Here is a 24,525-nt window from a genome sequence, read left to right on the forward strand (position 1 = left end):
TCATAATTTTTATGGCTGCTGCTTTTTCAGGCTGCTGCCTGAATTGGAGTATACACAGATCTGTCCGAATTTGAAAATCTGGTAACAGAGGTGGTATTTTGTCACTGCCACACAGAATGGTCAGGAAACACCTTACCTACCATCAGGTGGGAGTTTCCATCCCCTCACTTCGCAAGGGGGTAAAGTCAGCTTTTAGTATGTTGCAGTCAACAGCAAAAATATCACCATTCTCCTGAAGTCTTAATGTCATCCATATGCACACTGGGATCTCTGCAGGCAATAGCATCACTTTCATTTTGCCAGCTCTTAACACATGTGCAGCTTTCTCACGATGAATTATTCAGGGGTACACTTCTGTGAGAGAACCAATAATTGTAATTGGACTCCAGCAGTATGTAAAAAATAAGAGTCTACAAAATAATTAGTTATGTAGATGCTGAATGTGTTTCTACAGTTGCTGAAACACGGTTTTTTCATAGTACAGTGGGCAATTAAGGGAGAAGTTCTTACAGAAAGGACTCCACAGCTTTTACAAAACAGATGTGGTATCATGAAATAAGGATTTACTTACTATAGAGGACAAGTTAAAATAGGCACTAAACTGCTTGTTTTATTATACTATTCTCTAGCTAATGCTTATAGCAGGGAGGTTTTTATGTTGGTACCAGCTCTGTTTTGGCACCCTTTATCTTGTTTATACTTTTTACCCCTCTGGAAAGTAAAGTAAGACCAAAATGGTGTCCCAAAACTTAGTGGATAGCCTGATAAGGACCAACAGTCTTACATTTCTGTGTAGAACTCATGATAACATTTATCTTCAAAGTCCTGAACATTTTAGGGCCTAGATCCTTTTATTTACTTTCCTCTAATGTACTAGAAGCAGCCTTTTGTGAGCTGTTTTCCAGTTTCCAGATTTTCCTTCAAGGGCAGTGTAGGTCAGCTTATTGTAGACACCTGTTGCTGTGCTTGAAGTTGTTTTTTCCTATTACACAGAGGGTGTTCACTTTCAGCAAGTAAAAGCAATCTGTTTCTTTTTGCATCAGTGATAATCTGGAGGTTGGTTTTGTATTGGCAAGTGAGTTTAATATCTTTACTGATATGTTTGTTAATATTGTATGTAATATATTGTAACTTAATAGTTTAGTTTTCAAAGATGAGTTTTCTGGTTGCATTTCATAAAACAGTTTTACAAACTCCCAGATAAGCTTGTATATACTTAAGTACTATGAATACAGTCAATAACTTATTTCAGACAAATTATGTCTGTACCATTACTTCATGACTTTAAATGGGTTTGGTAGGCTTTAACTAAAACCTTTTTTCTTCTAATGCTTCTCAAAGTGAGCATACATACAGGGAAAACTAGTTTAGTGAGGACCTGTATATGAAGAAATGCTGTGCCTATTTGTCTAGCTGGTATATAAAAGTGATTTTAATGATGAGTTGTGTGTTTGCAGACTACTGACAGAACAGCTGAATGTAAAGAAAAATCTACTTGGGCATGGTGCTTGAGACACATGTGCCAAATGTTCTGATTCGAGTATTAAACATCTTCTAAAGCTAAATTACATTGAGCCTAACCACTTCTTGTCAGATGAAGTTCTAAAAATCTGAGCCAGAACATTTGTCAGATTGATTTGGTATGATGTCTTTGGACAGTTTTAACTGAAAATGAATGTCTGAGAAGTCTGACTTCAGAATAATTTCTTTAATCTCTATTACTTTATCCTCTCTAAGCAATGTGTCTCAAGTGTAATTATAAAGGCTAAAGGTAAAACTGCTCTGGTTTTAATTGTCTACCAAGAAAAGGAGGTTTCTATGCCCAGGGAAGCAGAAACAGGGTAAGGGTTACTGTTGGTCAAAGACCACTAGTAACCTCCAGCGGTGTCTGTTTCCTTTTCGCTATTTCCCTCTAGTGGTCACACACGATACTGACTTGGGGAGATTAAACAGATGAACTGGGACTAACCCAAAAGTGTATGAGTGACTTAATAAATGTGTGTATGGCAACTTAATTTTCCCAGTCCTGACCTGTTAGACCACAGAGTACTGTGAAACCTCGTGACAAAAGCATATACTCTCATGTTTTGAATTGGTGATTCACCAAGATTTTGGAAATTATCTGAATTTTTATTCTTTTAGACAGCCAAACGTGTCTTTTACATTAAATATACAAAGCTTTTAGGTTAGATAAAATCATAATCAGAGTTTGCTTATAAAGTTTTTTGATACGACATATACTTTATATGTGTATCTTTGCACTTATGTATCTGTGGCTAGGTCTTACATCTATATATGAGAAGTATTCAGATAATTTATCCCTTTAGCATTATGTTGGACTTGTTCTTAACTCATAGACTAAAATGAGATTTATAGAATCATGTGGTTTTATTCTTTAAAGCAATATTATTTTATTCTTGGTAAAACAATGTTTTCAGGTAACTTTTTTAGATCTTGGTAAGCCATCGTGTATCGAGTATTTCATAGAATTGCTAAGATTGAAAAAGACCTTTAATATTTCCACATTCAGTTGTCAACCCAGTGCCACTACGATGCTCACCACTAAAGCATGTTATCAAATGACATATCCACACATTTTTTTAACACTTTCAGGTATGGTGACTCCACCACTTCCCTGAGCAGTATATTCCAGTGCTTTACAACCCTTTCCATGAAAAAATTTTCATAATGTCTAAACTTAACTTCCCTAGCTGCAACTTGAGGCCATTTCCACTTGTCCTGACACTTGCTGCTTGGAATAAGAGAATGACACCTATCTCATCACAGCTTCTTTTCTGTAGAGAGGGATAAGGTCTCCTCTAACCCTCCTTTTTTCCAGGCTGAGGTACCCCAGCTCCCTCAGCCACTCCTCATCAGACTTGTGTTCTAGACCCTTCACCAGCTTCATTTGGCTTAAGATCTTGCAAATGTTGCTTCCTATGTAGATTGTGGCAGGCACCTCAGGTAGAGTACAAGGATGTTGGTAAGTCATGTAGAGAAAAAATCAGAAAGGGGAAGCCTTAGCTAGAACTCAGTCTGGTCACTGCTGTATAAGAGAAGATGTTTTTCAAAATGCATTAACAACAAAAGGAGGGTCAAGGAATATCTTCATCCTTTAATGGGCATGTGGCTGGGGAGCACTGTCACTAAGGATGAGGTACTCAATACTTTCTTTGCCTTAGTCTTTAACAGAGACGGGCAAGCAGCTCCCTGAGCTGCTTAACAGGAATGGGGATCAGAATAGACTTCCTGTAACTCAGTAACTCAGGAGGAAGTGACTGTCCATGTCACTTAGCTACTCATAAGTGTATAGGGCCAAATGAGATTTACTCAAGAGGACTGAGGGAGCTGGTGAAATACCTCTCCAAGCCACTCTGCATCACTTATGATCAATCCTAGTTTAACCAGGGACACCCCAGATAACTGGAGATTTGCAAGTGTGGTGCCCACCTCCAAGAAGGGTCAGAAGCAAGATCTGTGGAACTACAGCCTGTCAGCCTGACCTGGGTGACCTCAGTGCTGGGGAAGGTCATGGAACAGAGTATCTTGAGTGTGATGACTGGCACATACAGGACAGCCAGGGCATCAGGCCCAGTCAGCATGGATTTGTGAAAGGCAGGTCCTGCCTGACCAACCTGATCTCCTTTTATGTGACAGGGTGACCTGCTTAGTGGATGAGGGAAAGGCTGTAGGTGTTTTCTGTCTAGACTTCACTAAAGCCTTTGACAGCATTTCTGATACCATTACCCTAGAGAAACTGTCAGCCCATAGCTTGGACAAGTGCACTGTTCATTGGGTAAAAAGCCAGCTGGATAGTCAAGACAGAGAGTGGCAGTGGATGGAATTACATCCAGCTGGTGGCCGGTCACCTGTGCTGTTCTCAGCACTGGGTCCAGTTCTGTGTTGTGTCCTTACAGACAGTCTGGATGAGGGGATGAAGGGCACCCTCAGTCAGTTAGCAGGTGACGAGTTGGGTGGGAATGTTGATCTGCTGAAGAGTAGGAAGGCTCTGGAGGCTGGACATTGGGAAGAATTTTTTCACTGAAAGGGTGATCAGATATTGGAATGGGCTGCCCAGGAAAATAATGGACCCTCTGGAGGTATACAGTAAAAGTCTGTGTGTGGCACTTTGTGTTGTGGTCTATTTGGCATGGTGGTGTTGGGTCAAAGGTTGAACTCAATGATCTAGGAAGTCTTCCCCAACTTGAGTGATTCTGATTATTTTCTGCCTGTCAGGCAGAGTGGTAGAGTTTGTCCTTAGATAATGATGCCTTCAGAACTGTGATACTTTATATCCAGTATCTTCATCTGTTTTTTGAAAGTAAAGTTACTTTTGAACAGAATTATTGCCTAGATAGTTTGAGTTTAATATATGGAATCTTTATGTTGTCGAATTGATGTATGATTAGAAAAGCATGTAAAGCCTCTACAGATGGCAGAGTGCTGTTGCATAAAGAGCTTTTAAACCAGACTGGAATTTGTTTCTAAACAAACATGGTTTGGACTCAATAGTAGTACTGGTTTTTATGAATCTTCAACCTTGGACAACTTGAGCAATCTGAAGCTGTATCAGGAACATGACACAAAGTTGCATGTCTTGGAGTCCCTTATTTGATAGAACTTTTTTGGTTCAAATGTGGAATATGTCAGTGAGTCCTGTTGTTTTTGAATGAAGTAGGTGTTGAGAACTGACAAGACCTACAGCAAGAAGGAAATAAGAGTAGTTAGTAGGTTCTGAAAGTGAAGAAAATTGTGTTAGTTTTAATACAGTGTGAGATACAAAACAAGAACTGTATTACAAGTAAACCGTTTTTCCCCCCACTTTTTCTCAAATTACTTTTAGGAGATGGCAACTTAAACAGCATGTGTTTGCATATATTTCCGTAGGGTGTGAGATGGTTTCCTTAAATTCTTTGTCAAATATGTTATGGAATGCAACAATTCCAACTTCTTTATCCTCCAGTGCTTTATGCCAGCCATTTAATAGAGATATCTATTCTGATGGCTAAATGTTTAAGAGATTAACAGGGAAAAACAATCCATTTCTGAATTCAGCAGTGCCAAGGTAACTGGTATTTGCACTAGATGAACAAGGGACTTTGTGTGTTTTGCAGGAGCATTTGTTTTGGCAGGTTTTTTTTCTTATTGATACAAAGCATAGATAGCTAAGACTACATATCTGCTGATAGGTATGTTCTGTGTAGCTGTAAAGTTTTTTGTAGTCCATTTCTTTTAGTTCAAGTAAGAACCTTGCCTTCATCTGTACTTTGAGTTCTAGTTGCTTCTTGTTAGGAAAATGTTAATTCTGATTAAGCAAAGTGTAGGCCTCTCAAGTCTATATCCAAAACTGTCTCAGGCTTGCAACAAGTACCTTTTCACAAAGATGAAGAAACCCTCATTGCTATTAACTATGCTCTTTGGAAATATCACTGTGGTTGTTAGCCCAGGATTCTTCACCATAATACTGATGGTGGATACGTTTTCTGATTCTACAGAGGTGATATCATTGTAATACTTAACTATCTTCAGTTAAAAAATAAAACTAAACCAACAATTGGAGTAAGAGGCAGTCACTCCTTCCTTGCCATTTTGAAGGATAAGTAAGATTGCCTAAGTGCCTGTTAATTGTGAATATGGTGCGTGCCTTAGTCTCCTTGCTCTGTCCCCCTGTTGAGACAGGCTGGTTTATCCCTATGTGCTCAATCCCTGCAAGGCACAGGCTTTCTCTCCACTTAGTGGATGCTCCATGGGAGAGCTGGTTCTCAGACTTCTGCAGCAGTTTATCCTACTGCTCATCTGCTTGGCTTATCTGCCTTAGTTAGCACTTAATCCTGGCAACACTCCCTTCTGAATTTTATACTTTGTGATGATGTAGTAATATTTAATTTTTAATATAACTATTATGCAATTTTGTATAACTGCTAAAAAGACCAATGTGACTACTGCTTTCACTTGGGATCATAACTGTTCTTTTTTTAAAGGCACAGTTGCAGAAGTGTTAGCCTTAAACCAGGATCAGACAATATAATTAATTCATTCTTTAAAATGCGCTAGCTTTCAGAGCATGAAAACAAGCAACAACACTTCCTTTAGTGCATTGGGAACTGACGCCAAACCATCAGTGCTTTTTTTGATGGTGTCTAATAGAATGGAATTTATTAGTTCTTGTATTACAATACAGACCTTACCTGTCCCTTTTCTGACAGCCCAGATTCACAGGAGGGATAAATGTAGCCTCTCCCAGACTTGCTTATATTCCCATGACCCACGAGTACAAGCTGCTTTAGTTTTATTACTAAGTATACAAAATGTTGCGGTTATTGTCAGCTTGGGTTTTGGTACTTTTGCTCAGTGAAGAGTTTTATTTTTACATGTGTTTTTTTCCATTTGGAATTCCTGGGGGTTCCTCCTGTGCACATAACCTGGGTATTTACTATGAAATTGCAACGTATGTCTCTGCTGGAGGAAGGTTAAGTCTACATGTCTTTTCTTGTTTTTACAAATGCAAAAAAAGGTCAGATTAGAAGCTCTTTCCTTTTAAATAGTCATCTGCATTTGGGTTTGGAGAGCTGTGGGTGGGGAATCACTATCTAGCTGCCCTGACCTGGATTGTGGAATTTCCATCTCTGCCTTCCTGCTAACTGCCACCTTAGTTTTGCAACCTTGAATTTCCATTGTCAGCAGCTTCAGAACAATTGAAAAATCAGACCTACAGTCACATGATAATTATATCTTTATTTTCAGTCCACAGAAATGCATCCTGTATTGCTCAAAGTGTAGTGTCTGTGTTCTTACTGTCTGCAATAATTTCCTAGGGTAGCCCTGCCATGGCTCATCCTTGCAGTAACCCATTTTTCTGAAGCATTTGCAGCAAGTCTAAAAATTGCCTTTGGAACATAGTTGTTTTACAGAGCTTATCTGCTTATTTTCCACCAAGCCTTTCATAGTACCTTCCAGCTCTTTTGTGTTACTACCTTTTCTATCTTCTGGTTTTCTTCATAAGATATCGTGGCTTGATCTTTTGGATGTTTGAGTGGGATTGAGTGTATTTTTACAAATACTGTAGGGAATGAGATTAGAGTCAGTGTGTCCTAATATCTGTTCCATCATCTTCTGAGTGAGCTGTATGCCTTAGAGGGAGGAGCTGCCTGCTGGTTGTGTTATGTAAAATAATAAATAATTTATAATGCTAACTGAATATATCTGCCTTGGTGAACAAACATACATTGAAGCGCTTCACAGGTGCAAATTGAGACATAATCAAAAGAATTCCTTGAAGACATGTGAGAATAATTTGTTTTATTTGATTTTTTAACTGGAAGGACTTGACTGTGAATCTGTGCTTTATTCAAGGGTATTATTTACCACCTAAGGATAAGTGCGAGCAGTGAGAGAGATCTGCAATATGATTCTGCAAATACTTAGGTTTTTCTACTGAAAGCAGCTTTTCTGACATACTGCCTTGTTTCTGATACTATCATCTGCTCCAGTTAAAGGATCACATGAAGCTTTGGATCATGTGGCTCCTTCCTCTTATCTATTGTAACAAAAGGATTAATGGATTTCGTGCATTGGCTATGAAAGCTGAAGGTGTTGCAATTACTATCAAATGCCAATTTTTATCTAGCTTTGAAGCTGTGATGTATGCATGGAATTTCAAAGAAGTGCATCTTTTCACCAAGCATGGCAATTTGGCATTAGTGCTTGATGGTATGAATTGATACGACCTCTAGAAGTAATTTTGTTTTCAAGCAGAGACTGTTGATTTCTATCATATGAACTCTACCATCTTTTCCAGTTTTTTTCTTGGGAAATTAAAATTCATATTAACAGAAGAAACTTTGTCTACATTCCTTTTCTCAGTGTAAATGATTGTTTCTGCAGTGATTAGTTAACGATGATCTGCTTTGCAAGACATAAATGCGGCAGTGACCTCCTCTCGTTTAAATGTTGCGGTAGTAGAATGGTGGGGCTTTGCATGATTCATGCTTTCTTTGTTTGTGTTCATCTGCCTGCATGTGTCTGCTGTGAGCAGGATGGCTTGTCTGTGCATCAGTTAGAAATGAGTACTTATTTTCTGCTTCTTGGAAAAACCCAAGTATTCTCAATGTAATTTTTTTCTCCTCTTGGCTATTTGAACAAAATTGTCTGATACAGTTTTGTGAAAATGATCTGTAACTGTACATGCTTTTGATTCATACTGTGTGCTGCTCAGTCTGCTCTTAATGCCTGCTGAATTTGCTTCTCAATAACAAATAGTTAATAATGTTGCACATTTTTATTGGTAGACTTCGCAAGCTGATATCTGTATCCATGTACATGCTGTTATATGTACGATTCTGTAGCATGGATAAATTATTTAGGGGAAATAATAATCACAAGCATAAATGAGAGGAACAAATATTCTGCTGAAAAGTTACCTTTAAAAAGTCAAGCTTACATATTGATGTGGAAAGAAGGGTTGGGTTTTTTTCTTTCACCTTCAGTTTTTATTTTGTGAACTAAGTTAGATGAGCATTGACGGGATGCATAATATCGAAAGAAATGGATTTAATTCAGATGTAGAATATGAGGTATCAGATTTTCTACTTATAAGTTTACAAGTATTCTTGGAAGTTCTTAAGTAGGACTGTATAGATGTGGCTTTGACTAAATCTGAAGTAAATAAAGAAATCCAGAAATTTCACTTCCTAAGTTTAAAGCAAGGTATTGCATAGGTGTGTCTTTCTCACTTTCAGGACAAAATCAGAAAACACTTCTTATTCTTAGTTAAAATACTCTAACCTCAATGAAGTGGATATTTTGTCTACATTTTAAAATTGATATCCTATTAAAATAAAGCTTTATCATCTTTCTTAGAGTGTACAAGTTAGAGAGAAAATTGAATGAATTTTCACTGTCAAACTAACTATAATAAAAACATTGGATTGTCTTAACATTTGTGGCATATGCTTAAATAAATATTGAAGGTACCAATTAAACAGTGAAGTCTTTTTTATATTTGTGTTTAAAGGAATTTTAAAAGAAATGTTTCAAAGGATTGGATGATTCTTCCTTTCAGGTTTATGCTTATTAAATGCTTTTGAAACATAGCATTCATATGCCAAAACTCTTACTTGCAATTCAGACATACATACTTTGTTCCACTTTGCCCATATTCTTAACTGACACTTCAAAGAACTATTTACCTTTCCCTGTTTTTTAACTTATCCACACTCTCCTGCCTTGTCAAAGCCTATACAGCTCCCAATTTTTCCACAAAATATACAATAACTGGAATTTCATAACTGCTTCTTGTTTGTTCTGTACCATTTGTTTTGTCTCCCTTCTCCCTGCCCCATTGGAGTATTGGTGTTACTGCAGAATTTATTTCTGTCAAAGGTCCTTCACTGTTGCCTCTGTCTACTTGATCAAACTCATCTACTAGTAGTATTTCATATATTATTCTGAATCATCTGTTTATTTTTTACATTCTCTATCAGGATTTTTCATCCCCTTTGCTATGCACATAATTTACATTAGCATTTAGAGAAATCTATTTTCCTTCAGTTACTCACTATCTCTTTCTGTTTGACTTGTAAGGAAACTTGTCAAAATTTATTTTTGATCTTATAAATGTTATTCTAATCAAGCTGTTTTTCTTTTTTCGTTGTTTAGTTAGTTACTCTTATTGTATCCTCTTAGTGTCTTACCTTGTTTTATGTAGACTTTTGTTCACATGAAATATTAATTTCAGTCTAATAGAAATAATTTTGCTGAAGAAGCCTGAAACAGGAAAAAAAACTTGATAGAAGTAATTGTCTGATTTTCTTTCATTTCTATTTTATTGCTTTTAAAAAGACAGTGGTACTATTTGTATAATTGGATGGATTGACCGAAGCTGATTGTCTTGAGACTGAACCTGTTTAATCCCCCAATTAATTTTAGAGTAATGTATGTTTTTTTTAATAAGCTGTGTGAAAGTTACTTCTTAGGAATTGCATAAACCAAAATAATGAAACACTGTCCCTCTTTTAAACCATTAAATATATATGTTGCTGTGTCCTTTTGGGAAACAAATTTAGGTGACAAATTACTTTACAAATTGATTTGATACTAAAAAATAAGTCTATAATAACTTCACAGATACTACATCAACATCTTAGATGCAGGCACAGTTTGAGTTATTTAAACCTCTACTGCAAAAAACAAATGGGTGGGTTTCAGAGAAAATTACATTAATCTTATTTTCATTATTTCTGTTTAATCAAAAGCCTCAGCCCTCTAGTTTTTTGTGTGGTTTGATTTTCAGACTGAATCTGGCTATGGATCAGAGTCAAGTTTGCGCCGTCATGGCTCCATGGTGTCTCTTGTCTCTGGAGCAAGTGGGTACTCTGCAACATCCACCTCTTCATTCAAGGTTGGTGCAAAAAGTTTTCCTAGTATTCGTGCATAAATAACATACAACTGGAAAAGAAATGACATGTGAAGACTCATTCACATAATTATAGAAATATTTAGTTTAAATGTTAGTAGTCCGTCATACAGATGGTACAGGAAGCTCATGCCTCTCATGCAGTCATCCCTTTTAAACTGTGGTGTCATCTTCTGTGGCAAGAAAATCAAACTTACGTGTTCATTAACTTTTTCTAGTTTACTTACCAGAATATCCTGGGCTCCAACTGGAAACAAATACTAATTCTGTAGCTTAATAAGTGTGATATAGCCCTGCCTGACAAATTACGGCTTTCCTTATGTCATGCATATGAATATTTAATGTATGAACTGAGTGTGCTCTACTTCTGGGAGAGCAGAAGAAGAACAACACAAGAAAAGGGAATAAGGATTGGAACAAAGATCTTAAGCTGGAGGTGACTGCTTTCAGGCAAATATGTGTAAAGCTGATAGCATGTGGAGTGCTCTGAAGTAGCAGGTGCAGTCAAGAGAAAACATTGAGACCAGTAGCAAAATGAGTAAGGAATACTTGGATATGGTTTCTTCTGACATTATTAACAGTATTTCATAATTGCTGATACCTAAAATGCCCTTAGTATACTTCAGTTTTTTCTTCATAGCTGCAGAAATTTATTTTTTGAAATTAAATTGTAGTTATACTGCTTTAAGCTGTTGTTGAGTATGTAGAAACATTTCAGGCTTTTTTTTTGTTTGTGTTCTCAGAAGGGCCATAGCTTACATGAGAAGCTTGCAGAAATGGAAACCTTTAGAGACATCTTGTGTAGACAAGTTGATACTTTACAGAAATACTTTGATGCTTGTGCGGATGCTGTTTCCAAAGATGAACTCCAGAGGGATAAAGGTAACAGAAGACTCTTCCCTCCACAGAATATAGCTTTTTAACAAGTAAACCTCTTGATATTGTTAATGTCTTATAAATAAAATATGTATCCTAAATTTAGTGTAGTAAAGGATCACTCATTTGCATAAATGCATAAATATATTAATTATTTTTACTTTGGAATTCAGATTTGATTTAAAATCTGCTTGATGTTAACCTGTAGCTGTCAACTGTACAAAAGCAATGCTCTTTTTAAGTGTTTTGTTTTACAATACCAATGCTAACTGTCATTAATTCAATTTATTGCTATTTCTTGCCTGTTATTTTGAAAAATAAATGGGTATTAGTTTTGATAGAAACAATACACTGTTAAAAGTCCAAAGTGCTGCCTTAAGTAATGCTTCTAATGTGTATCAGCTGGAACTAGAGCACTGAATGCACACTTGAGACCATACTAAACTACAGTGTGGATGTCTACATATCTCTGAATTGCTTATACCAGAGCACAGCTTGTCACTATATCTTGCACTCTACTAAGGCATTTATATTCATCCCTGTGTTTGTTCTGGCAGTGTGAAACTTTCTGCAGCAATAAAACACCAGAAAAGTGCAATTCCACTTTTTAAAAAACTTTTCAGTGTAGAAGATTAGATAGGTACTGAATCATGGCTCCTGCTTATCCACTTGTAACACGAAAGTATCTTGCTCTCACCAGAGAACTGAATGCTAAACTTCAATGCTGAGCAATGTTAGATTCTGCTTTTATCTGACATTTACACTGCTAGTGGTCTTGGATCAAAAAAGTAAACCAAACCCAAAAGGGAGGGGAGGGGTCATGACTTGTTATAGAAAAAGTGCTGGCTGACCATGAAGACAGTCTTTATTCTTTCTTGCACATCAAAGAACTAGAAAAGCTTCTCATTCCTATAATACATTCTCTCTCAAATCTAGTGGTAGAAGATGATGAAGATGATTTCCCTACAGTACGTCCTGATGGAGATTTTGTACATGGCAGTAACAGCACTAAAGAAAAACGTAAGTCCCAGTTTTTTCAGTGATGAAAATTAGAATGAATGGTATGGTGATACATCTGATACAAGACAGGTGTATTATGCTCTTTCCTAAGCAGAAAATAGAAAGAACAGCTGTTTAAGTGTATGTGAATGGAAGTTCTTAGTCACATTATAATTCTTTAGCAACTTCTAGTGATTCTCTGAGTTATTCTTAATTCACACAAATACTAATGCAAGTTTGTCAAGCTGGTATTTCCTGTTCTGTGTCTAAAGTAATTGTTGCTGCAAAATTGTGTTGAACCAGCTGCATTATTCAAATATTAGGAGCTGAGATTTTTTTAACATGTTATTGTAAGTGTTACCTGTTTTATGAGTTTGGTGGAATTCAGTTCCTTTCCACTTAGGGATGTCCCCCTATGGTTTTCACAGTATGTGGCTATCAAATGGTTAAGCCAACACTGTTGCTGATTCTCATTTATCATAATTTCAGAGCTTTTTTGATGTCCTTTTCATTGTTATAATGAATATAATACTGATTTTTATTCTTGTCATAAATGAACTGGTTATTTTACTCATGTAGCATGAGTACCATTTTACTGTATCCATGCAGGAAATGTGAAGAACTCAAATATTTAAGTCTTGCTGTTTGAGAAATCTGATTGTTCTGGCCTGGAGGAAGTTGCGTATGCATTTAAATTGTATTTGTATTTTTCTTAGACCTTCTCATGTTTTCTGACTGAAATAGTCTAGTGTTTACACACTCTACTTGTTGGCAATTCAGTTAGTCCTAGGGTATTTCTTAGAGCTGATTCACAAAGCTTTGAAGTTGCACCTCCAGTTTAAAGTGTGATGGAATCTTCCAAAGTACTCACCAGAAATGTTTTTAAAAATGTAAATACTTTCATGAAGAACCTAGAAAATATATGGCAAAATAAGCCTTTTCTGTGTCTTCTGTTTTCTTTTTAATTGGCTGTTGTTCCCATGTATTACATATTTCCTACTTGTGTTTAAGTGGATATTCTTGTATTTGGATATGCTTTTTCTAAAGTATATCCAAAACTGTTGTGATGGAAGAGGAAAGGAAAGGGAATGGAAGGAGCTTTTCAGATTACTTCCAGAATTCATCACATAAGTATATTTTTCTACTGAGGATTAATTGTAATGCTGATTTCAGAGGCTAAGTAACATAACATGGAAGTTTTGAAGCAAATGTAAACAGGTGTATTGTTCCACTAGCCCTGCTGTCTATAAGAAATTGTACTTCTTTTTTTTCTTTTGGAGAACTGTTATGTTAGATTTCAGAAAACTGAAAAAGCCTTCTTTGACAAATGCTAAGTAAGAGTTTAATTTTACTGTGTGATTCATTATGGAATAGATGTCTTTGTCAAAGTCAATTTTTGTAAAGTCATGTAGGAGTTTCAGCTTAATTTACCTGTAGAAACTATTTTCATATCTACATTGTTCTGGCACATCTGCAATATATATGCATATACTATGGGTAATGTCATTAGAAAAGTCTGTATTTTTAATGCAGCTGGTCATCAGGCTTTTGGGGACTTACATGCTAAGAAATTGATACTTGGTTACCTTAGTTATGGATACCTGTATAAACTCACTCACTGTAGCTCACTACAGGAAATAATTCTGCAACCCCTTGCATTTTGCAGAACTTCTATTTCCACTTGAGTCCTGTATTCTATTAAATTTCCTTTCCATCAATTATTTCCATGAAAACATTTATTCCCATTTCAGTTTTTCTGTGCCTCAGTCTGATTCTAATGGCTAAATTAATTAAATATTTAGTAGCTGAGTGCTGTAAAGCTGATTAGAAATGAATATTTAGACTCTGTCTTAAAGTGGAATTAAAAGTGATAGAGTGGGGGGTAGTAGATGTCTCAGATTGAGACAACCATGCTCATGTATTGGGCACAAAAAAAAAAGGTGGGCACTTCACGTTTTTTAAAGCTTAGTCTCAGAGCAGCTGTTAAGATTTTTTTTCTCAAATTTCAGGTTTTCTTCTTGAAGTTTCTATCTTGTCCCAGAAGGACTCTAACAATCTTCTTAACTGTAGCTTACAAGTGGTTGCCTGTTTATTCTGAGATGGTTCTGCACTCAGTGGTTTAGGAAATGAGGCATAGGTTCAACCTCTTAATCTAGCTTACTGTGATATGATGGTGTGTTTAAGCCTACTTTTCAAACTACTAGTGCACCAATCTAAAGCTCAAATTATTAGATTTTACACTGGCTTAAGGGGCCATATTGATATTGACCTTTGCAATTTGTGTTCTGGGTGGAAGGAGAAAGTTAATATAAGTATGGACATTGTGTACTGCTCTGAAGGTGATTTGGATAGGGAGGCTTCCTCTTTTCTGTGGTCTATAGGATCTTTAGGTGAACAGGTAGGTAGAGTACTATGAAGTTTAAATATACTGGCCACTTTCCAATTACAATATCTAGTAATTTGAACTGTAATAATTTATATAAAACACCAAGATAAGGTATCTGGCTGATGCATATTTGCCCACTGGGATCTTATAGTCAAGAATGTAGAGTCTTGATCTCTAAGTGTTCCCATTCATCCCTCAGGAAAGAGAACATATTTAGATTTAAATTTTCTAAGAATAGGAAGAGCAGGTGTAACCTACTTAAGAAACCACCTTGAATATAGAAGTTGTCTTTTGTACTGGAAGTATAACGATGGAAGAGGTACAAAGGCTGAAGGAGAGAAATTTGATGTAAATTACAGCAGAGATTTATGCTGGGATATTTGTGCTTTGAATGGAGGAAAAATACTTGCTAAAATACTGCTGAAAAACTGGGGTTGTTGTTAGAGGAAAACTAATCATATTGATCCCGTTGCAATCCACAGAAGATAACAGCAGTAGGCATCAAGAAATGGATCATGGGCACAAATGTTTTTCACTTAGAATTACTTCAGTGATGTAATACGTTAAGGGAGCATAAAATGGAAAAAAATGGAAGAACATCTTTCTACTTATTCTTTTTAGAATACTTTCCTGTTTCTCTGGAAAACAAATTTGATCAAAGAGTGGGAAGGTGTTATGAGCAGGATCTTGGGAACAAGAAGGGAAACACCTATCCTGACAGACACAGAGGTCTAGGAGAGAAAAGTTAAAGAGCTATTTTAAAGTTAAAGAACAGTATGAAGAATTCCTTGTATGAAACAAAAGAGAAAGCAAGTCAGAAATAGAGCATAGATGGGATAATGAAAAATGAACTGCTTGGAAGATACGTTGAAGTTGAAGTTGAAGATATGTTGAAGTTAGAGTGGGAGACAAAATTATCTTGCTTTTTTCAGTTGATGCAGTTTGATAACCAGAGAGCAGTTGCAACAGTAAGAACTCTTTCCTATAGTATCTACCTTTAAACACAGATCTCCAGATCCCTGATTTAATTTTGAAATAATCAATTTGTAGCTGACATGAAAAAAGTGTAGAAAAGGGATCAGAAATGTGTTTGGTCTCTGCAAATAAAAAATCTTCTCACAAGTACTTATAAAATGCTGAAGCTCAGTGGTTCCTGAAGTGAGGGTTAAGGTCATCTCCCAAAATGCTTCAGAAAGACAGATATTTCCTGTGATTAGGAATGAACCAAAATACTTCATCATAAGGAACCAGTTGAGTGACCATCTCTTTAAAGGAATAGGTTTTACATCCTTCTGCAAGGTGTTTATTTTTGCCCTTAATGGTAATGACTGAAAAACTTTAGGCACTGACTTTTAAGACTGCAGCTCTGCATCTATCACACCTACTCTGAGACTTAAGGAATGGATTAGAACTGTATGGAAGTATTAATGAGATGTGGCTGAGACCTAGAAAAGGACAAAAGTTCTCTCATTTCCATAAAAATATTTCCATAAAATATATTTCCATTAAATTCTACTGCAGAGATTTCTGAAATTATTTATATAGTGTTGCAGCTACTGGCAGTTTCTTCAGTCTATGTATTTCCTAAGTGAGAGAGAAAAATCACATCTGCAAGCATTACAGCTGTGTTGTTAAGCCTGCATGTGAACATAGCCTACACCAACAGGAGGAATTATTAGTGTGAAACCTTTTTTTAAGTTGTGAAGTATTATGTGCAAAGGTCTTGTATAATTTTAATTATTTTCATTGGAAACACTGCATCACCTCCTTGCGAGCTTATGCCACTGTAAGTCTCAGCCCCCTCTGTGCTCCCTCTCCAGCTGTTGGGGAGGGAGAGCTGCTTTGCTTATCATCATTTCGGAAACAGTTTTATTGTTCTCTTGCCCTTCTTGGTTTTTTCCCTCAGCCCCCATAATTTTTACTTTTTAGGCAATGTTCCTGATTTAAAAAAAAAAAAAGAAAAGCAAAAAAGCTGTATTCTATCATAGTATGTGTGCTTCTTTAGGTATTTAAAGTTGTGTGTAGTCTGTAATTACTTATTTGAAAAAGAGTTGCTTCCGAAAGGAGGGCATATAAAACCTCTAGAGTCTTAAACCACTGCCGAAGACCATGTGATGATTACTTTCTGTTCCCAAAGTGCAGACACTGTTCTCTGTCATTACAGAATGGAAGTGCTTGAAAGTTCTGCTTTGCTCTTGCAGACAATAAACTTACTCAAAAATTAATTTTACTTTTTAAACTGTAAAAGTCATATGTTGACAAACTGACAGACTGGGGAAAAAATTATGTCAGTCCAGGTGATAAGTCATAAGCTTGCTCTTTGGCATTAGCAGGAGTTACTTTAACTTGCTGGGTTCAGTCAGCTTCAACTTGAGTTTTACTTCTGCTTTGTAATATTTTCTGACATTTATGTGCAGTGCTTGATATGTTATTATGTCAACCTACATACCAGTGTGACATATAATAGGTACTTTTTTTTGCACTCATTTTAAACTACTTGTTTAAATAGCCTTAGCAACAGATGGCCTGGTTGACAGCATGAGCAGTTCTTGGAACTGTAAAACTCACAGTACTTGGAAAATTCAGCACATTTGATGCTTTTATCTTATACCTTTTTACTTCACTAAAATCTGTAATTATATGCTTAAAAGAACCTTGAATTATACATTTTGGATTTGATGACATTTTGAAATTGTTCCTTTCTTAGTGCTGAGTCTGATATGTTTTAAGGTTGCTCTGTGTTAATTAGGCCCCATTTCAAGCTGTCAAACTACTATTGTTACAAACTATTACCACTCCCTCCACCCACATGATTTGCGAGTGCAGGGTTAATACAGCATTACAAGCAGGCTTGAAATACAGTGTAGCAAGATGAAGCTGCAAGGCTCTGTTTTGCCTTTCGAATATTTTTCTTTATCCTGTGGATAACTGTGGACATTATTGTCACTTTAGATTTTTATTTTAAAATTAATTTTGTAGCCAGTCTGTTGTCTTCAAATATAACACATACATGTGAAGTGCTTGTTTGATTAAGGGTAGCTATCAGTGATCTTATATATGTGTTTTTAGTGTTTCCACATGTGACACCCAAAGGCATTAATGGCATAGACTTTAAAGGAGAAGCTATAACATTCAAGGCAACTACTGCTGGAATCCTTGCTACACTCTCTCATTGCATTGAACTCATGGTAAAACGTGAAGAAAGCTGGCAAAAAAGGCTAGATAAGGTAAGATCATTTTCCTTTTACTTCTGTTGAAAAAAAAAAATCTCTTTAGCTTGAAATACAAATTTCAAATAAGCTGTTAGTAACTTTTGTACTCAAACAACTGGTTTTATTTTTATGTAGAGCATTTATTAACTTTAGATGCTTAAATTACTAACCCTATAAAATTTTAAGGAGCCTTCTTCTGACTGGTGATATTGTAGCTCTTTTCATCATAGTCTTTTTTTCACAGGACATATTCAGATAATAGTCCTATATTCTTTATATCTATAAAGAACCTGAAATTTTCTCATAGTAGTAAATGTATTGCTTACAGCCTTCTGACATAGACCTAATTATCCATGCATGCAAAATGATGTGTATGTCTCTGAAATGTTTTAGTATGATAAGAGGTGGTGACAGCATTGGAGAGAAAAACCAGTTCTAACTTTATATGTCTCCTCAAGATAAAATTATTTCACTGTCCTCTAGGAGATTGGTGAGATTATTAAGTTATGCTTTATACTAATCAGTTAAATCTTCTGTGTCTTGTGAGATTGTCTGTTATTCTAGGCAGTGATAGTTCATTCTGAGCCTACTCAACCAGTGTAACACCTCTAAGGGTGCAGTGTCTTCTTGTGTGAGATCTGTTGTTGGAGGTGTGGCAGGTTGGATTTCAGGCTTTAATTTCTAGAATTTTGCCATTGCTGGCTGGTGTACACTGTAGCTGTTCTTCTGTTCTCCTTCCACCTTTAGATGTGGAATATACCGTGTATCTAATCTTACTCTATTTAGTGATATACTATTCAAAGAATGAACATATTCAGACAAAATATATCCATTTTTAAATCCTTGACCCTGTCTTCTGTATTGTTGGTGCATATGTCAAAGGCCTGGCCCTGTGTCACTGTATTGTGACTTCTGTCAACAGTTCTTTACTGGTTCAGCTGAGCGTTTGGAAGAATTACAGTAGGTCCAAGACTTGAAGCCTGTTTGTAGGATCATAAAGGAGTTCAGGTTGGATAGAGACCTCAACAGCTTTCTCTTACTCTAACCTTCATCTTAAAGTAAGGACAGTTTGAGTCAGAGCTTTATCGAGGCTGTAGGCAGCCCAGCTCTTCTAAACAGGTCTGCTCCTCACCTGTGGTTAGAGTGAAAAAGTTTTGTCTTATATCCTGTTGGAGTAACTTTCATCCCAGTATCTGATGCTTATTTTTCAGCCTTCTCCTGTAAACTGTGAGGAGACTGGTTCAGTTTATTTGTTAGTGTATTGAACATATTGGAAGGCTACTGTTAGATGCCACAGCAAAAGCCTTCCCTGTGCTGGACAAACGCTCTTCATTTGTGTTGATGAGACTTTCCTCAGAGCATGTTTTCCTTGCCTGTAGTTCAGTATATTTTAATAAAGAATAATATGTTAATATATAATTCGAAATTATTTAGGTTTGGGTTTTGTCACATTTTTGTTGTCTTTAAAGCACTTGTGGTAGATGCAAGTAATCAGTAAATTCAAGCCTAAATTTTACTTGAGTCTCATGGGACTAATACCTTATACAACATGAGTAAGTACATTTTAAAGGGGCTCACAAACTTCTTTCAACTTCTTTTCCCAGGAATTAAAAGGGCAAAAGCTCCTGAAACCTCAGAGTTTCCAACTTGCTCTGCTTTGGCAGACTTGCAACTTTCAAAAAGGCCCATTTGTCAGTGACATTTTCTGGGGTTTAGAGGACAGTCATGATATTAAGTACCTTAATTAGTGTATAAAGTATTACTTTGTATTCCTTTCTATGCTCACCTTCTGAAAGAAGAGATTTTTTCTTGCATGAAATTAGAACTAGACTTGTGGTGGGACAGCCTTGGCAGAGAGTGAAAAGCTTACCACCTATTCAGCAGGATTAGAGAGAAAAGTAGAATGAGAAAGCTCATGAGTCAAAAGGAAGACAGGAAGATTGCTCCCTGGTTTTTATCACAGCAGAACATTCTTGACATGTGGCAAATCAATTTGTTGCTGATTTAAAATAATGGGAAGTTAATGAACAACAGAAGAACAGCAGAATACATTTTCTTACCCCTTTTCCCGAGCTTATCTTAATTACTTTCCTGTAGTCTCCTCCACCTAGAATCATAAAATCATTAAGGTTGGAAAAAACCTCAAACCTTATCAAGTCCAATGGTTAACCTAACCCTTCAAGGTCCACCAGTAAACCATGTCCCTGATTGCCACATCTACACCTTTTTTAACATTGCCAGGGTCGGTGATACCTGCACTTGCCAGAGCAGGGCAGTCTGTTCCAATGCTTGTCTGCCCTTTCAGTGAAGAACTTCTTCGTAACATCCAGTCTAGTCCTCCCCTGCTGCAGCTTGAGACTCTTTCCTCTTCTGTTTGTGCTTGTTACCTGGGAGAAAAGACCAACCCCACCTGGCTACAGCTTCCATCTAGGCAGTTGTAGAGTTGTAGAGAGTTATAGAGTTGTAGAGAGCTCTATTGCTCTTCTCTGGACGTCATCTCGACATCCTTCCTGAAGTGAGGGTCCCAAAAATGAGCACAGGATTTGAGGTGTGGCCTCATCCATTCTGAGTACAGAGGGACAATAGTGGCCTGGTCCTGCTGGCCACACCATTGCTGATCCAGGCCAGGATGCCATTGGCCTTCTTGGCCACCTGGGCACTGCTGGCTCATGTCCAGCCACTGTCACCAGCTGCCCCAGGGCCTTTCCAGCCCCTCTGCCCCAGCCTGTGGACCTGCCTGGGGCTGTTGTGATGGAAGGGCAGGAGCCAGCTCTGGGCCTTGTTGAACCTCACACCATTGGCCTCAGGCCATGATCCAGCCTGCCCAGATCCCTCTGCAGAGCCTTCCTGCCCTTCAGCAGATCAGCACTCCCACCCAGCTTGGTGTCACCTGCACACTGCCTGAGGGTCACAGGTCACCAGTGAGGGCATTAAACAGGACTGGCCTCAGCACTGAGCCCTGGGGAACAGCACTGGTGACTGAACACCAGCTGGATGTAACTCTGCTCACCACCACTCTCTGTGCCCAGACATCCAGACTGATGTTTCCTAACTAGCGAAGAGAATACTCAACCAAACCATGGGCTGCCATTTTCTCCAGGATAATGCTGTGGGAAATAGTGTCACCCTCATCCACTAATCAGGTCACTCTGTCAGAGAAGCTCAGGTTGGTAAGGCAGGACCTGCCTTTCACAAACCCCTACTGGCTGGGCTGATTGCCCAGTACGTGCTGTGTACTCTCACTTGAGTTATGTTCCATAACCTTACTGCCTGCTAGCAGCAGGCAGTGCAGGGTGAGGAATGGAGCATTTGCAATTAGTCCAAAACTTCTTCTTTGCCATTCCTTCCTCCTCATACTTTTTCCCAGCTCTAGTGCAAGTAGCTGTAGAGCCTCCATTGGTGACAGCCCTATGGGAAAAAAATCTGTTGCATTGTAGATCCTTCATGGAATGTAATTCCTTCAGGAAATACTCCTGCAGTTTGGACCTGTATGTTCTCTGCCCTGGAGCTGCATCTCCTCATCTTCTTAGTCTTGGCATCTCCCCTGTGATGTCTCACTTTTTCTACCAGTTCTTCTCTCCACCGAGTGTTTTATACTCCTTTTTTTTTACCTTTAGAGAAGTGTCACATACATAGTGGATGGGCTAAGCTGCGTGTTGCAGTGAGTCTGTTTTGGAGCTGGCAAGAGCCACCTGTGTCTGCCACAAGGCAGCCCCAGTCTTCTCCCACAAAGGCTAACCATGTGAGCAGCACCTTGATGCCTACACCCTTAATTACAGCAATTGACTGTATTCAGATCTCTGTTACCATTATTCCACAGTGGTAGAGCTGCTTTTGGTTTAGTTTTTATCTTTTCATTTTAGTGCTTAAACATCACTTTTTAAGAGTAACTTCTATAACTATGGGCCTGATCAAAAGATATTGCTTTCCATATGATAGATAGATGTGGGATAAGAATGGTGTAATCTTTGTACTTTTGATTTTCTTGAATCTGTCTGTAAACTTCTCTAAAAAGGAAATAAATACTGTGAGATGATAGAAGTACAGATTATATGGTTAGTTTTCTTTCACTACCAAAATAGTCAAATGTCCAGAATGAAACTGCTGTAAAGCATATAGTATTATCTAAAGTTATTGTAGTTACAGCTTTTCCTTCCACCTTTTATACTTAGCTTGGAGGATCTTGAGCTTGACTTTTGCAAGAATTTCAGAAGTGGTTATAGCTTTTTCATAGAAAGTATCTGGCAGTATGCATTTGTAGAGGCAATATTAAACTTAGTCTGATTTTGGCATTACAATTGCTTTATTCAAAATAGACAATGATATAGTCACCATCAGGTTCGTACGTAGCCTGGCTCCTAATACGGTCACAAGCTGTTACAGGAGAAGATTATCAAGTTGCACTCTCTGCATGGAGTCCACAAAATTATTCACAAAATTAGGGCAATTATTATTGCCCTAATTGTAGATACAAAGTTGTTAGTGTATCACTACAATTCAGCCTGTTAGCTTTTTTATCAGTGTTAGTTTTTACGCTTTGTTATCCCTGCCCAAGTATCTGTGTCAAGGAAGTTTGTAAGTGTCAGATAAAAAGTATGACTCCCAATGAAGCATGAACAACTGTGCTTAAACTAGAAACCAGTTTTTGCTTGCTGGTCTGGTGTCTCCCATGTGACTTAGAAGATACCCTCAAGGTAGCTAGTTCTCCAAACTTTCTGTTATATATGCATGTATATTGGCACATATAATTCATACAAACAAATAAATTCAGAAACTCATCAGTTTTGCAGTTGTTGCTTGGAAAAAACACTACCCTAGCCATTCCATTTATTGGCATGTTGACAATTCATTTTCGCTGCATCAAATAGTTATGTAATTTTACAGGAGACAGAGAAGAGGAGAAGAATTGAAGAAGCATACAAAAATGCTGTGACAGAACTGAAGAAAAAGTCCCACTTTGGGGGGCCAGACTATGAGGTATGAATTCTACTTCAGAAATTTTTTATAATACTATGACTTTTTCTGGTGGGTTGACCCACTAAGCCACTCTGCTACTCCCCTCAGGTGGGCAGGGGAGAGAATATAATGAAAGTCTTCTGGGTTGAGATACAGACACGGAAAGGTTACTCACCAAGTGTGACAGAGGCAAAACAGACTTAACTTGGAGAAATACTGCTTAATTACTAATCAAATCTTAAAACCACACTTCCTCTACACCTCTCTTCTTCCTGGATTTAACTTCACGTCCAAATTTTCTGCCTTCTACCCCTCAGCTGTGCAGAGACAAAAGGAATGGGGGTCAGTTCCTCTGTCATCATTTCTGCCACTCTTTCCTCATCATAGGGAACACTCATTACACTCTTACCCTTCTCCAGTGTGGGATTGCTCCCACAGGAGACAGTTCTCCATGAACTCTTCCAACATGAGTCCTTCCCATGGACTGCAGTTCTCCATGAACTGCTCTGCATGAGTCTTCCCCACAGGATGCAGTCCTTCAGGAACAGGCTATTCCAGCATAGGTTCACAGTCCTGCCAGTAAACGTGCCCCAGCACAAGCTTCTCTCCATGGGGCCACAGGTCTTGCCAGAAGCCTGCTCCTGTGTGGGCTTCCCACAGGATCACATCATTCTTTGGGCATCCACCTGCCCCACTGTGGGCTCCTCAGTGTGCTACAGGTGGATCTCTGCTCCTCCCTGGACCCTCCATGGGCTGCAGGGGAGCAGCTGCTTCACTGTGGTGTTCACCAGCATCTGCAGGGAAATCTCAGCATGTGGAGCACGTCCTGCCCCTCCTTCTTCACTGGTCTGGTACCTACTGAGCTCTTTCTCTCACATAGCCTCACATATTCTCACTCCACTCTTCTCCAGCTGCAGTTTTTTTTCCCCCTTGTTAAATACATTATCCCAGAGTTACTGATGGGCATGGCCTTGGGCAGTAGCAACAGCAGGACCATCCTGGAGCCAGCTCACACTGTCTCTGTTGGACGTGGGGGGAAGCGTCTGTCAGCTTCACACAGAAGCCACCCCTGTGGCCACTTCAGCTACCAAAACCTTGCTACAGTAACACAAGACACTTTTAAGATTGGGTTGTTTCTTAAAGAGGAAAAGCGAAGTTTCACAAGCCAGTGGAAGCATAATTTACAAGTGTGTTCATGCCAAACGTACTTTTTCACCTTGGAAACTGAAACTGCATGAAGAATCTCAGTCCTTAATTTCTTGAGTGGAAGTATATCTTAACCTTTGATGTTTTGCTTTTGTCTGAAGTATGTTTCTTACAGATACTTCTGTTGGTTTTTTCTTAATTTCTCTTACATTTGATACCACTTATATGTAATTGTACTTTACCTTTTTATTTGTTCAGCTGTAGAGATAAGTAAAACAAAAATATGAAAACTCTGACAGGAGAGATTGTCCTACAAGATTACATTTAATTTTAACTGATTTTTAATTTGTCACTACCACTTGAAATACTATGTTTTCAAATTCAGATTTTAAGTTCCTTGCTTCTGTTAAATTGCATTTCATCATCATTGTCCTCAGTGAGGTTTTTAGTTCTATCCTAAGATGCATAAACCAACCTTTGAAGAGTAATAGTAGAATGGTTTAGGTTGGAAAGGACATTAAAGATCATCTAGTTCC

At 37.7% G+C, this 24,525-nt stretch overlaps 1 protein-coding gene across 2 annotated transcripts in view; it reads left to right on the forward strand.

Annotated features, from left to right (window-relative positions):
- Positions 1 to 24,525, forward strand: part of CERT1 (ceramide transporter 1) — an 80,766-nt gene that overhangs the window by 40,542 nt on the left and 15,699 nt on the right. For both annotated transcript variants that reach the window (XM_021531823.2, XM_021531824.2), the window contains exons 4-8: positions 10,292 to 10,399; positions 11,158 to 11,296; positions 12,227 to 12,310; positions 17,745 to 17,902; positions 22,772 to 22,864. In XM_021531823.2, coding sequence (XP_021387498.1) covers positions 10,292 to 10,399; positions 11,158 to 11,296; positions 12,227 to 12,310; positions 17,745 to 17,902; positions 22,772 to 22,864 — 582 coding nt within the window. The remainder of the gene's footprint in view (positions 1 to 10,291; positions 10,400 to 11,157; positions 11,297 to 12,226; positions 12,311 to 17,744; positions 17,903 to 22,771; positions 22,865 to 24,525) is intronic.

This window comes from Lonchura striata, chromosome Z (genome assembly GCF_046129695.1).
Source record: "Lonchura striata isolate bLonStr1 chromosome Z, bLonStr1.mat, whole genome shotgun sequence".
NCBI classification, from domain to species: domain Eukaryota; kingdom Metazoa; phylum Chordata; class Aves; order Passeriformes; family Estrildidae; genus Lonchura; species Lonchura striata.